This window comes from Nycticebus coucang, unplaced genomic scaffold (genome assembly GCF_027406575.1).
Source record: "Nycticebus coucang isolate mNycCou1 unplaced genomic scaffold, mNycCou1.pri scaffold_54, whole genome shotgun sequence".
Classification (NCBI taxonomy): domain Eukaryota; kingdom Metazoa; phylum Chordata; class Mammalia; order Primates; family Lorisidae; genus Nycticebus; species Nycticebus coucang.
The window spans coordinates 660,158-676,058 of record NW_026515584.1 but is presented as its reverse complement, the minus strand read 5'-3'; the positions used below and the strand labels follow the sequence as shown (position 1 = coordinate 676,058).

At 39.0% G+C, this 15,901-nt stretch overlaps 2 protein-coding genes across 3 annotated transcripts in view; both read left to right on the top strand.

Moving 5' to 3' along the window:
• Window positions 1–868, top strand: part of LOC128579443 (putative ankyrin repeat domain-containing protein 20A4) — a 68,363-nt gene extending 67,495 nt beyond the window's left edge. The window contains exon 13 of the mRNA XM_053581537.1: window positions 678–868. Coding sequence (XP_053437512.1) covers window positions 678–868 — 191 coding nt within the window. The remainder of the gene's footprint in view (window positions 1–677) is intronic.
• Window positions 820–15,901, top strand: part of LOC128579450 (uncharacterized) — a 74,711-nt gene continuing 59,629 nt past the window's right edge. For both annotated transcript variants that reach the window (XM_053581542.1, XM_053581541.1), the window contains exons 1-2: window positions 820–1,124; window positions 13,182–13,249. In XM_053581542.1, coding sequence (XP_053437517.1) covers window positions 1,022–1,124; window positions 13,182–13,249 — 171 coding nt within the window. In that variant the 5' untranslated portion in view covers window positions 820–1,021. The remainder of the gene's footprint in view (window positions 1,125–13,181; window positions 13,250–15,901) is intronic.

The window sequence follows — 15,901 nt, the reverse complement described above, 5'->3', positions numbered from 1 at the left end:
GAAAATTAACAGCACAAAAGTAGAGGACCTAAGAAATATTGGTATACTTGCGTCTCGTGTGGGTGTAGAAAAGATCAAATTTTTAAAACTGCTATTCTGCAAGGGTCTAGCCATGCAGATCCATTGAACCCTTTCTCTAATGAGAAATGGATTATGCCCTCATCTGAACTGTCATCATAGCTGTGTTTCTTCCTAAATGACGTCCACAAACTGAAGAACTTGGCAGTTAATTGCAGCCTATTGTACAAATGATGTTTTGGGTTGTAGTAAAGGCATGCTGTAAGCTTCTGCCATCGGCCTTGCCTTTTATGCTCTCTGGCTCATGATTTGCTCCTTCAAATAAGGACCACTCTCCACTCTTCTGTATGTGCACTTTTCTATATGAGTGATTTTCATTTGAAACATAATCTCACCTTTGAAGTTTTAACTGTATATTATATTAAACTTGTATTCCTATTGTCTTCAGTTTTTGTCTGTTATGCTCCTGTCTGCCTATAAATCAATCAATCCACCAATAAAAGAGAGAAAAAGCAGCCTGAAACCTAAAGTATTTATTTTCTAAGCCCAGCTTGGGGGTTCAGCTCAATAGGAACTCTCCACCACTGTATGTTTGGCTTTGTCATATTTACATTTGCACTGTCATTTACACTGATTTCTATGTTCTCTTTGTTTTTCAGTGCATGTTAAGACACAACCTCAGTATCAGGTAACAATATTCATTCAGGAAATTTGCACACACAGAGAAGATTGGATTACTGCAGCTCCAGAGATTACGGGAAGGAGGAGGAAGTACTGGATTGGGGCAGAACACAGGGAGGCATTTCTTTTCTCCAGAAGGATCAGGCATCTGAGATATATGTTGCATTGATACTAGTTAATCAGATCAGGTTACTTTGAACAAAGATGGCTGGCTTTTTTTGCAAATGTTATTATTATTTGTTTTCTATAAAGTAGTTGTTTCCTAATTCCCTTCATGTGAGGGAATTATTTTCTGTACATTGTGTGAAATTGTGCTTTACTTATGATACAATTTGTTTCAAAGCTCACTGTGTGCGATGCTGATATAAAACCTCCTACTCCAAAAAAAGGAGTACAAAGGATTAAAGTTAAACCAGCTGCAACAGGTAATTTTCTTTTGTTGTTGTTGTTATTCTGCCTCCCATTGTTCTCTGATTTGGCATCCCTGTCCTTGTTAGGGAAATGACAGAGGTGAATTTGGTGACTCCACAACTTTCCAAGTGCTTCTTGAAATTCAAATCTTTACTTAGAGGAGCATTTCATGTTAACATCTCAGTCATGTTTAACTTTAATTATTCAATCTTTCTGATTTTACACTGATGATACAAAGGATGTCAGATGATCCAATTAGTAGAGTATATTTGTGTGAGAGGGTATCCTTATTAGTAAAATAATTAATCACTCCTTTATGAATATTTGGTAGACACAGTCTTAAAACCATGATCCTGAAAGGTTAATAGTAGGAAATAGTCCTTCCGTACTATTGAATATATTACACAGAAGTAATCAACACCTGGAGTTGTCTGGACATTATTTCCATAGACTTTCAAAGTGTGTCTGGTGATAAATATTGCTGAGAATTAGTTTTTGTGTCATAAAATTGTACAAAAATGGTATAATTGCAACTTCTTTATTTGCTCTGCCGCACCCCCGGCATCTAGCCGGGGTGAAGTGGCGCTGTCCGCATTATAAAATGCGTGAGTAGGTGGTATGTGCTCCCCGGAGCGAAACCCCCAGCCCCCCTGGTTTGCGACAGCAGCGCATAAGTTGCCTAGCATGCCTTTGTTTGAACGTAATGACTCACGAGGTGCGGCATAAAAGCCTAAAAAACCTTTGCTCTGAAACCTGTCTGTTCAGTTGGATGCCTGATTATTGCCTGATTATCTTGGGAAACTAAGAATAAACACAGTGACTTACTGATCCACAATTAAACACAGCAAGTATAGCTGTGCTGAACTCAGTGGCTCCAAGAGAGCCTACACAACAGCACGTCCCTACCATAAATGTCAGTGACTTGAGACAATGCAGGCACGGCAAACAAGATGTTCCAACATGACACCTTCTGCAGTAAAACTTTACTTAGAAAAACATCTTACTTCACTAATTTTCATATGTAACACAAATCAATAAAGTAGTTTAATGTTTAACAAACAATGAATCAAAATATAGTTACTAATTAGAGTAAAAATATATAGAAGTAGTCAAGCATTATACATAAAAGAATATGTTCAGCTGTTCTTAAAAGAGATCATAAGAAACTGAGACCAATTACAGAACTAAGAGAAGTCACAAATCTTGACATTCCTAGATAAGGAGAAGCAACCAGGTGTTACTAATGAAACCACTTCCCTAGAACAAAAACCTTGAAAAAATAAACCACCTCCCTCCAAAAAGAAAAACCTTGAAAACATATAGTGCATGATAAACCACATATGGAGACACAAAGATAATTGGAGACACAAAGATAATTCACAAGCATAAGCAAAGTAATGATTACATTGTTTTAACCCTGGAAATAAAATGTATAAATACCAGACTTAAAAATCAATAAAGTGCAGCTGCTTTGTGTAGCAGTCTGTCAATTCATCCTGCGTCGACCTTTCAATCAACCTGTGCCGTTCGCCCTGAGCACCCTCAGACTGAGGCCCATCGACTGGCGGTCTGCGACACCTGGCGCCCGAACAGGGACCTGAAGGACAGGTGATCTTTCTTTTTCTTTCTTTCCTCTCTTTTCAGATTGAAGGCGACTCTCACCAGGGAGCTCGAGTCCCGCCGGTAAAGGCTGACCGGTTAAGCGTGAGTAATCCGCAGATTTCATGGGGCTCACATTAGTTAAGGAAGAACGCATGCTCGGTGTCATGATACAGCGCTTGTTAGAGAAAAATGGTTTTCATGTGTCCCTCAAAAAGTTGGAGGAGCTTATGCATTTCATAAAACTGGTTAGTCCTTGGTTTCTGGAGGAGGGCTCCCTATCTCTCTCCGATTGGAAGAGAGTGGGGCGCGAGATGCGAGCTTATGTACAGGAGCATGGGGAGCAGGTTCTGCCCCCACAGGCTTATCCTTTATGGCTGCAGGTTAGGGAACTTTTGGCTGACAATACCTTTCTGGAGGCTTTTATAAGGGAAACTGCTTCGGAGGCTGGAAGCCCCGAAACTAAGGCAGCCCCCACTCATGATGAGGTCTCTCCGGAGGCTTTCAAGGAACCTGAGCCGGCATTGAATGCTGAGGGCGTAATTCCCTCGGCACCAACACTTAAAGAACTTTTGCCGCCGCCTCCACCAGTTAAGGATAATCTTTCTGACAGTGATGAATGGGATGTGGTTGATGAATTGGCCAAAGAGGATGAGGAGAATGAGGAGGTTAATTTTATTGATCACCGCCGCGCTTACCCAGCAGTTCGCATTCCTATGACAACACCCAGACCGGCTTTACGGGCTCCACATTCTCGTGTGCCCCCTTGCCCCCCCGCGCCGGCCGCGGGTTTTCAGGCGGCAGTACGTGAAGCCCGTCAGCAGGGAGATTTTACTTTCACTTTCCCAGTACGTTTTCCTACTGATGAAAGAACGCCGCCGGTCTGGGAACCTTTGTCATTAAAAACACTAAAGGAATTGCAGCAGGCTGTTCGTACTTCAGGTGCCTCTGCTCCTTATACTTTGCAAATTGTAGAATCAATAGGTAGCTTGTGGCTTACTCCTTATGATTGGCAACAAACAGCCAAAGCCACACTTTCTCCAGGGGATTATATCTTATGGAGAACAGAGTATGAAGATAGATCAAGAGAAAGTATTAAGCAGCACAAAGGTAAGAAAGCACAGCCAACTATGTCAATGCTCCTAGGGACGGATGAGTTTGCCTCTACAGAAAGTCAAACTGCATTGCCCCAACAATTTTTGGAGATAGTTAGTCACAATGCGGTTGCTGCTTGGCGCAAACTGCCTCCTCCAGGAACCAAGAGTACCACTCTAGCAGGAATAAGGCAAGGTATGGAGGAATCTTATCCTGACTTTATTTCTCGCTTAGAAGAAGCCATTAATAGAATGCTCCCACCATCTGAGGGTACAACATTATTGCTCAAGCAACTGGCTTGGGAAAATGCTAACACGCTGTGTCAGGACTTAATACGTCCACTCAGGAAAACGGGCACATTACAGGATTATATTAAAGCATGCATGGATGCCTCACCAGCAATCGTACAGGGAATGGCGTTTGCTGCAGCAATGCGGGGTCAGAAATTCAGTTCATATGTTAAAAATGCTTTTGATAGAGACCCCAGTAATACATGTTTCAGCTGTGACCCCCCACACGCTGTGCCCACCTGTTACAATTGTGGAAAACCGGGTCACATGCAAAAGGATTGTAAGAAATTTACTAATAATAATAATGGTAACAAGACCCGTGGAATTCCCCCGGGTCCATGCCCTCGTTGTAAGAAGGGCAGACACTGGAGAAAAGAGTGTAAATCTAAGTTTCATAAGGATGGGACCCCCTTGTCAGACAAGGGTGCTAATTTTAATGAAGGCAACAAGCCAAAAAACTAGATGTGGGGCATTCTCCCAGCCCCAACCCCAAGGGAGAACTGGCAGCGCTTACTGAAGTGCAGCCTGTCTTGCAACCTACATCTACATTAAATTGTCTACCCCCTGAATTTACTATTCATGACCTCGCACGAGGAACTCCTGGCAGCGCAGGTTTAGATCTTGCCAGCTCTAAAGATGTAATTTTATCTAAATGGGATGGTGTCACTCTCGTTCCCACTGGTGTTAAAGGTAAATTACTACCAGGCACGGTTGGTGTTATACTAGGACGCAGTTCTAATTATACTAAACATTTTGAAGTTGTGCCGGGAGTAATTGACTCAGATACTGAAAACACAATTAAAATTATGGTGAAAGCACTGGTGGAAACTACACAGATTCATAAAGGGCAGAGAATTGCTCAATTACTGTTGTTACCATATGTGCCACTCCCTAACTATCACCTACATGATGCAAGGGGAGAAGGTCAATTTGGATCCACTGATCAGGATTGTGTAGCTCTTATTCATGACTTGTATGATCGACCAATGTTAAAAATAAAAATTGAAGGCAGGCCTATTAAAGGATTAATGGATACAGGGGCTGATGTAACTTGTATTGCAGCCTCTGACTGGCCAAGATCCTGGCCAGTTCACCGAACCGGGTCTTCATTGATTGGTTTGGGTTCAGTTTCTGGTGTTATGCGCAGCACATCTTTTGTAGCATGGGAGTACAAAGACAAGAAAGGCTACATTCAACCATATGTGTTGCCCTCTCTACCCTATACCTTGTGGGGCAGAGATCTTTTGCATGTTATGGACATGAAGTTAGTTACTGCTGATCAATTAAATGATCAATGTTTTTCATAGGGGCCACTGCAGAGAACTATGCCTGTAAAATAAAATGGTTAACAGACACTCCTGTGTGGGTTAGTCAGTGGCCCCTAACAATGGAAAAATTACAGGCATTACAAATTTTAGTACAAGAACAATTAAATAAAGGACATTTGGAGGAGTCCACTAGTCCGTGGAATACTCCTGTGTTTGTCATTAAGAAAAAATCTGGCAAATGGAGACTTTTACAAGATTTAAGAGCAGTGAATGCCATTATGGAAGACATGGGTGCCCTTCAACCTGGGCTCCCATCTCCTGTAGCAATACCTGAAAAATGGTCACTTATAATTATTGATTTACAAGACTGCTTTTTTACTATTAACTTACACCCTGATGACTGTCCTCGCTTTGCATTCAGTGTTCCTTCTCTTAACCTACGGGAACCATTTAAAAGATATCAGTGGACAACTTTACCACAGGGCATGAAAAATAGTCCTACATTATGTCAAAAATTTGTGGCAACTGCATTGGCAGCACTACGAGAGCAATTTCCTGGTGCTTACATTATTCATTATATGGATGATATTTTACTAGCTCATCCTCAGCTGTCACAGGTGCAGTTTATTTTAGAAAGAGCTATAGAGCAATTAACTAAGTTTGGCTTGGTTATTGCCCCAGAAAAAGTTCAAAGAGATAAGCCACTCAGTTACCTGGGACAATGGATTCATTCAGATTACATCACACCACAGAAAGTACAAATACGGAGAGACAAGCTACAGACACTTAATGATTATCAAAAGTTATTAGGGGAAATAAATTGGATTCGACCTTTCTTAAAAATTACTACAGGAACTCTTAGCCCTTTGTTTGCTATCTTGCAGGGGGACTCAAATCCGCGTTCCCCAAGACATTTAACTCAAGAGGCTTTACAGGCTTTAGAAGTCGTTGAACAGGCTTTGACTCTAGCTAGGGTTAAACAAATTAATTATCAAAAACCATGGTCTTTACTAATTTTTTCTACTGAATATACTCCTACAGCCTGCCTGTGGCAGGAAGGCATTTTAGAATGGATCCATTTACCACATGTTCAAGCAAAAATTGTTGCAGATTATCCATACTTAGTTTCATTACTGATAGACAAAGGAAGAAAAAGGTCATGAGAATTGTTTGGTAAAGATCCTCATGTAATTATAACTGCTTATAATAAAACTCAAGTGGAACAACTATTTCAAAATAATGAAGATTGGGTATTAGCCTTACAAGGCTATACAGGTCAAATTTTATATCACTTTCCGAAACATCCTTTAATTGAATTTACAAAAACAGTTTCACTTGTGTTTCCTCTTATGTGTTCCAGACAGCCACTGTCTGATGCAATAACTTTGTTCACAGATGGCTCCTCTACAGGAAGGGCTGTAGTTTTCAGCCCAGGTCTGTCTCCTCTTGTTAAGGAAGTAATGCAGACTTCTGCTCAGCAAACAGAATTGTGGGCTTTAATTTCGGCTTTTAATAATTTCAAGCAGAAGTTTAACTTATACACAGACTCTAAGTATGTTGCTTCCCTTTTTCCAGCCCTCGAAACTGCTCTCCTAACAGGAACCTCAACTATTTTACCTTTGTTAAAGAAATTACAAACTTTAATTCAACAAAGGAATAATCAGTTTTATATTGGTCACATAAGAGGACACACTAACTTACCTGGCCCTTTGGCCCAAGGAAATGCCACTGCAGATCTATTAACACGTGCCATGGTGGCATCAGTAACTGAGGCTGAAGAAAGCCATGCTTTGCATCATCAAAATGCTAATGCATTAAGAAAAATGTTTCATATTACCAGAGAGCAGGCAAGACAAATAGTCTTAAAATGCAAAGCCTGTCCTATTACTCATCATCCTTTGAAATTTGGTGTTAATCCTCGGGGTCTACGCCCCAATGTATTGTGGCAAATGGATGTTACACATGTGCCAAGTTTTGGAAAATTAACTTATGTACATGTCACTGTGGATACTTTCTCTCACTATATTTGTGCCTCTGCTAGAACTGGCGAGGCTTATAAGGATGTTGTACAACACCTGTTTGGCTGCTTTCAGCAGCTAGGTGTCCCTCTTCAACTAAAAACAGATAATGCTCCAGCTTATACCTCACGGGCATTTGAACAGTTTTGTGTACAATGGAAAATTGCCCATTCTACAGGGATCCCTTATAATCCTCAAGCTCAAGGTATTGTGGAAAGAACTAATCAAATATTAAAATTACAGATTGAACGCCTACAAAAGGCTCATAAATATTTTTCTCCTCATCATATTTTAACTCATGCTTTATTTGTTTTAAATCATCTAAATGTTAACTCTAATAATCAAACACCAGCTTTAACTCACTGGCAGCCGAAATCAGCTGCTACATTCCCAAGAGTGCTGTGGAAGGACCTGTTATCAGGCCAATGGAAGGGCCCTGATATATTGCTAACCTCGGGACGAGGCTATGCTTGTGTGTTTCCCCAGGATGCCGAATCCCCCATCTGGATTCCGGACCGGCTCATCAAACCGGCTCCCCCGGAAGATCAGACGCAGGAGGCGACGCCTACAACAGATGAAGAGCCTGGAGACACAAATGAAGAAAGTGAAAGTACTATCGAGACCTCCCAAGATCACGTGGACACAGATCAGAACCCTGGTGAAACAAGCTAAACAACTTATTTTGACACAAAACAATCCTTTAACTCCTACCATGTATTTTGTAGCTTTCCTATCTCTTATATCTACTCCTATAGCAGAGAGTGCAGCTTATTGGTCATACATTCCTAACCCGCCACTACTCCACCCAGTGGGCTGGTTAGATCAAGATCCTGTTAGAATTCTAACTAATGATTCCCTCCGGCTGGGAGGCTTACAAGACTCAGAGTCTAGAAACCATGCTGCGGCGTTAATTAACTTCACTGGTAAAGCTGATTCACTGCCTATTTGCTTTACCTTGAGAGGCAAAGCACCTCCCTTTTGTTTACCTACAAGTTATAGAGTATTTTTAACTGATGCTCCAGATCCTAATGATGCAGAAAAGCGTTATGTTTGGGAATATGAGTTACAAACTATTGGAACATTTAATTATAATGAAACCTGCTTGACAGTGAACTGGCTGCCTATTCCTAATTGTAAAGAAAAATATAGAGATAAGAACCAATTCTGGGAATCATCTTTAACTAAGACACCTACTTGGCTGTCCTGTGGGTTTCCAGATGCAGCCAACAAACATTTTCCTATGAATTCAGAAACAATCGTCTGGGACTATTCCCCTACTTCTTGTTATGATCATAATAAATATTTATCGAAACAGTTAGATAAATACCATCAATACCAATGGTCTGGCACCCCTCAACCTATACAGCGATGGTTTACACCTGGTTTAGTTGAACCCATATGGGTTGCCCAGGAAAAGAATAAAACTCAAATACATTATGATTTATTTAGGCTTGTTGCTGCATCCAACTTAATATTAGAAAAGAAACCCGGTATGACTAAACCTACACCAATATCAGTAAAAACTTGTGTTGGATATCCATATGCTTTACTTCTGGCTCCTAATAAGTACTTAACTATTACACAGTTGAAAAATTCCTATCATATAACCTGTACTACTTGTAAAGTAACCAATTGTCTCACTTCTACTGATTTGTTTAATGACAGACTGTTTAATTCTGTGTTAATTGTTAAAAGACCTTCTTATGTACTGTTACCTGTAGACTTACAAAATGATCCCTGGTATGATAACTCTGCTTTACAAGTTTTACACACTGTTAATGAATTAATTAGACCTAAGAGATTTATAGCAACATTAATTTTAGGAATTTTAGCTTTAATTTCTATAGTCACTACATTTGCAGTGGCTACAACTGCCTTGGTACAAGAAATACATACGGCTCACTTTGTCAACTCTTTAAGCAACAACATTACTTTGGCCTTAATGACTCAAGCCAGCATAGATAATAAACTTGAAGCAAAATTAAATATTTTAGAAGAAGTAGTATTAGCTTTAGGACAAGATATTAAGTTCATACAACATAAACTACAGACTAAATGTCACTCAGCCTTTCAAGCTATCTGTGTTACACCTTTACCTTACAATCTTTCTACATCATGGGAGAAAACAAAGGCACATTTACAGGGTGTATGGAAAGACAATGACATAACACATGATTTACACACCCTTCAAAAAGACATCACGGCCATAAGTGAAGCTCATCTACCTATTACGTCCCTGGATGCATTAGCTCAATCACTGACTGATAATCTTAAAGCCTTAAATCCTGTAACCTGGATTCAGTACATTGTGTTTATAGTCATTATTGGATGTCTGATATTCTGTGTTGTCTTACTGTTACCATGTCTTCTTCGTTGTGTGTTTTCCTCCATAAAGGCTGTTCGCCAAGACCTCTTTGAATTACGCTTCATAAACAAAAAAGGGGGAAATGCCGCACCCCCGGCATCTAGCCGGGGTGAAGTGGCGCTGTCCGCATTATAAAATGCATGAGTAGGTGGTATGTGCTCCCCGGAGCGAAACCCCCAGCCCCCCTGGTTTGCGACAGCAGCGCATAAGTTGCCTAGCATGCCTTTGTTTGAACGTAATGACTCACGAGGTGCGGCATAAAAGCCTAAAAAACCTTTGCTCTGAAACCTGTCTGTTCAGTTGGATGCCTGATTATTGCCTGATTATCTTGGGAAACTAAGAATAAACACAGTGACTTACTGATCCACAATTAAACACAGCAAGTATAGCTGTGCTGAACTCAGTGGCTCCAAGAGAGCCTACACAACAGCACGTCCCTACCATAAATGTCAGTGACTTGAGACAATGCAGGCACGGCAAACAAGATGTTCCAACATGACACCTTCTGCAGTAAAACTTTACTTAGAAAAACATCTTACTTCACTAATTTTCATATGTAACACAAATCAATAAAGTAGTTTAATGTTTAACAAACAATGAATCAAAATATAGTTACTAATTAGAGTAAAAATATATAGAAGTAGTCAAGCATTATACATAAAAGAATATGTTCAGCTGTTCTTAAAAGAGATCATAAGAAACTGAGACCAATTACAGAACTAAGAGAAGTCACAAATCTTGACATTCCTAGATAAGGAGAAGCAACCAGGTGTTACTAATGAAACCACTTCCCTAGAACAAAAACCTTGAAAAAATAAACCACCTCCCTCCAAAAAGAAAAACCTTGAAAACATATAGTGCATGATAAACCACATATGGAGACACAAAGATAATTGGAGACACAAAGATAATTCACAAGCATAAGCAAAGTAATGATTACATTGTTTTAACCCTGGAAATAAAATGTATAAATACCAGACTTAAAAATCAATAAAGTGCAGCTGCTTTGTGTAGCAGTCTGTCAATTCATCCTGCGTCGACCTTTCAATCAACCTGTGCCGTTCGCCCTGAGCACCCTCAGACTGAGGCCCATCGACTGGCGGTCCGCGACAGCTCAACTTTACATTTTTTGCATCTGTTGAGAATGACACTAGTATCCTTGTTTAATTTAAGCTCTCTATACCATTCCAACATATGTGTACCACACTTAACTGAACACTCTGAACGCAGATTAGAAAAGGGGCATTCGTAAGTAAAGGTGATTGGGGATCCCTAGGAGCCTTTGTATACAGTGCATTGTAAACATTAAAGGTATTTGTACCAGAATGTTTATTGTAGCCCAATTCATAATTGCTAAGTCATGGAAGAAGCCCAAGTGCCCTTCGATCCACGAATGGATCAATAAATTGTGGTATATGTACACCATGGAATATTATGCAGCCTTAAAGAAAGATGAAGACTTTACCTCTTTCATGTTTACATGGGTGGAGCTGGAAAATATTCTTTTTAGCAAAGTATCTCAAGAATGGAAGATAAAGTATAAAATGTACTCAGCCCTACTATGAAACTGATTTATAGCTTTCATATGAAAGCTATAACCCTATTAAAGCACAAGGATATGGGGAAAGGGGTAAGGGAGGGGAGGGGAGGGAGAGGATGGGTGGATGGAGGGTAAATGGTGGGATCATACCTACAGAGCATTTTAAAAGGGTACAGGTGAAACTTACTAAATGCAGAATATAAATGTCTGAACACAATAATTAAGAAAATGCCATGAAGGCTATGTTAACCAGTTCAATGAAAATATTTCAAATTGTATATAAAACCAGCACATTGTACCCCATGATTACATTAATGTACACAGTTATGATTTAATTTAAAAAATCTTACTAAACTGAGCATTGAAATTGAAAAAATTATAATACAAAACTCAGATTATTTTATTCATTCCATAAAAAACCACATTACACTGGAGGCTAACACTATGTGAAACATTTCTGGAACCATTCATATATTTCAGAAGTGCATTTATTTTGCAGTATTGCCTGTAAGTCATCTTCTGTTTATACATGTGGCCCTGGAATTTACCTTCCCTAACTGTGGTCCCTCTCCAGGGCCATTAGGATGATTAAGCAGAACTTGAATTGGTAATACAGTACCTATAACAGTACCTTAGGTCTCACATGGGGTTTTCACAATCTGACTTTTTCTCAACTCTCCATTTTAGCCCTTTTCCTGTGTGTCTGTCTTTTCACTAGCATTTCTGAACTACCTCTGGGAGTGCCCTCTGAACCAATCCCTCTCTGTTGGACAAATGCACATCCTCTTTCAGACTTGTTTTTACTCCTGCTTCTTCCTGTCCTCCTCTCCCTTTTTCCTGGCCTCTCCATCTTTTCATCTTGCTCATCTCACCCTTTACTTCTCAGTTCAGACATGACTTCTGGAAAAGCCAACCTTGACAGATCTTATTCATTTCCCTTTAACCAAAGTATAATTATCAAGAATAGATAAAAACTGTGTGCCCAACAATGCTGTGGAATATTGTGTCCTACAGCCTTGGTATCTGGGGAATAGAAATGGAAAGAATTAACTTATAGTTCAGGTGGGGAAGGTGCAGAAGAGAAATCCGTTAGTGCTGAGGCCTCAGTGAGAGAGTAGATGCCTGTTTGTCCAGGGAAAGAGCTGTAATTAACAGAGTCCTCACATAGCAATCTGTGTCCAAAAATAAAGAAGGAAAGAATGAAAGAAAAGAAAAGAAAAGAGAAAAATAACAAGAAGAAAAAAGTAAAGAACAAACGTAATAAATATTGTCAGCATATTAGAAGGAAAGCATTTCACACGTAAGTCACAGGGCATACACTGATTATGGTATAAAAAGTAACAGCAACTTAGTGAATAACATGTGCAATGCCTGGCAGGTTCTATTAAGTAGGAGAAAGAAGTAAACAGGGCTACTTCATATGTTTTCCTGGATTGAAATTTTTTTCTTTGTTTATGATGGCTTTGTCATTTATGTTGGGTGGATGAATTTCTGCGTGAATCTGTGATCTTTGTGTGCCTTTTACACACTAATGCCTGGTAGTTTTCTGAGTGGTTTTTCAAATGTTAGATAATTAGGAGTATTTGTTAAAGAAGTATATAGTCTGCTAAAGACAACTTCATCTAACTCTCAATCTATAAAATAAAAAGAAATTTAGCTTTCTATCCATTTTTATAAAGCTGATAGCTTTTACCACATAATTCTAAGCAACTCATTGTTAGATTAATTAGGAGTATTTTTTAAGGAAGTCTATAGTCTGCTAAAGACTTAAATTCATCTAAACTCCCAATTTATAAAATCAACAGAAATGTAGCTTTCTATCCACTTTTATAAAGCTGATAGCTTTTATCACATCATTCTAATCAACTCATTTACCTAAATATATGAAATTTACAGTATACAACTTTGTTACATCAGAAGAAGAGGAAGAAGAGCCTAAAGGAGATGAAAATGACAAGCCACAGGTATAAACAAATTTACATTTATGTTTCTGGTTTAATACTGTTTTATTTATGTGAATGATGTGACATAGTCCAAGGGACATTTCCTACTGGAATAGTATTTTAGAATTCATATGTCATAAGCTAATATTTAAGTTGAGGGAGTTTGTTTAACTAGTTATAAAACTTAAACCTTCCTAGAGTGAAGAGTGACTTATAGCTAATCTTTGTCCTTGGAATCGAGGCAGAGAATTTCTGATGTTTTTCTGGTTCTTTAGTTTTATAACCTTATATAATAAGGTAGGTTTTGCCAAGTACGGAATCATATTACTAAGCAAGAGAAATTATGAGCAATTTCACCAAGATGGCCACTGAGTTGGACTCATGTTCAAAGAATCACCATTCCCAATGTCCCAAACTGTAGTGCAATTTTACACTGCCAGTCATTCATGCCAGGTAAAGTATTTCTTTCTCCTTATGGCCTCTGGCTCAGTTCAGTGTGTGTTGAGAGAGGGAAAGGGGTCATTAGACTGTGCCTATGAAGATAATCCTGCCTTAAGAATGGGACATTGATGTGAGGGTGCAGCAGTAAGTTTGTAGCTACTTACCTGCAGGACATTATTAAATGGTATCAAGGTTCCTTCACGCACTGTCTTAAGAGGACATTAGAATATCTTAGTCATAGGCTTAAGCAGATAGATAGTCTGTGTCAGAAAATAGCACTGTCATATTATGGATATCATTTGAATTTACATTTGAGGATTGGCTTTTCTTTCTGATTGCTATTGATTTTATCATGTAATAATGTATAGTTTCCCAGGTTTGAGTTGTCATCAGTTTTTAAAAACAGTTCGGAAATGCAGTCGGGGGGGGGCCACTATTGAGGTTAGAAGGTTTTAGTTAGGGAGGCTCTGTATTCACACTAGTTATCTACTGATGCATTTGGTCGTTTTTAAAGATAATAAGTTAATTCTGGACTGAATGAGAATGTTACATTTGTAGTTCACGATTTTTTTCTATGTGTTCTCTAAGGAATATTATTTTTTAATATGTATTTACAATCCAGTGATTTCAGAGTAGATAAATACATTTAGGAAGTTTTCCAGTACGATTCTTATTTTCTAATTTTATTTTGGAAAGAACATTCTCCTTGACAGAAAACACAACTGAGAAATAAAATAAGCACAAGAATATTGCATGTTTGCATATGAAAACATGTCTCCTGACTAGGAATAAATGAGGACTGATAGAATATATCTGTATATTCAGATCTTCCTTGTGTGCAAAAGTATGAGCAAATGTGGGGTCAAACAAGGTGAAGTGGAATGGGGAAATCAATAAAAACACCTAAGAAATGAGCTCTAACAGTGTTCTGACTAAAACTATGAATAATACAAAATTCCTGCTTGCCCTATAGCTGAGTTACTGTAAGGAAGAAGCACAGTTTTTTAAAAGCACCTTCTGTAAGTGTCCTTGTGATAAATGGATTTTTTTTTCTTTTGGGTAGATGCCCAGCAGTGGGATTGCAGGGTCAAATGGGTAGTCTAGCTTGAGGTCTTCGATGGTTCTCCACACTGCCTTCCAAAAAGGCTGTATTCATTTGCAGTTCCACCAGCAGTGTAAAGTGTTTTCTCTCCTCATCCATGCCAGCATCTACAGTTTTGAGACTGTGATGTGAGCCATTCTCCCTGGGGTTAGATGGTATTTCAGGGTGGTTTTCATTTGCATTTCTCTAATTATTAGGGATGATGTGCAGTTTTCATATGTTAATAAGCCATTCCCCTGTTTGTCTTCTTTAGAAAAGTTTCTATTCATCTCTCTTGCCCAGTGATCTAAGGGATTGTTGACTCTTTTAATGTTTATTACTTCAAGTTCTCTGTAGATCCTAGTTATCAAGCTTTTGTCTGAATCAAAATATGCCAATAACCTTTCCCTATTTATTCCAGCCTATTTATTGAAGCTCAATTTACTATCACCAAAATGTGGAAGCAGCCTAAATGCCCACCAACTCAAGAATGGATTAAGAGCTGTGGTATTTGTATAGCATGGAATACTACTCAGTCACTAAAAAAGACGGAGATTTCACATCCTGTGTATTAACCTGGATGCATGTGGAACACATTATTTTTAGTAAAGCATCACAAGAATGGAGAAATAAGAACCCTATGTACTCAATTCTGATATGTGGACAATTAAGGTCCTAGTATGCAATGGGGGTGAGGGATGGGGAGAGCTGAGAAAAGGAAGGAGGGCGGGCATGGGGGACAGATTTCACCTTTTGCAGGGCTGGACACAAATATAATAGGCTCCTTATCTGACAAAACCAATTAATGTAACCTACTTCTATGTACCCTCAATGAGTCCCCAACAATTAAAAAAAAAAAAGCTTCATCTAATTTAACAAATAGTATACCAGACTGTGAGGGGAAAGATGCACCTGGAATGTCCACTCCTTAGTGCTTCTGGCATTTTCTCAAGAAAAAGTCCTCATGCCTACATTGTGTCCCCTAGGAATACTCACCACTCACCCTCTAAACTTTATTTAAATGAAAAAAATAAACTCTGAAAATTATAACAATCCAGATAGACATTAGGAATACACTTGACGCAGGTGAGGAGAAATGTGAAAATGTTACAGACAGTAAATAAGCAAGAAACTCAGAAGTTACAGTTGAA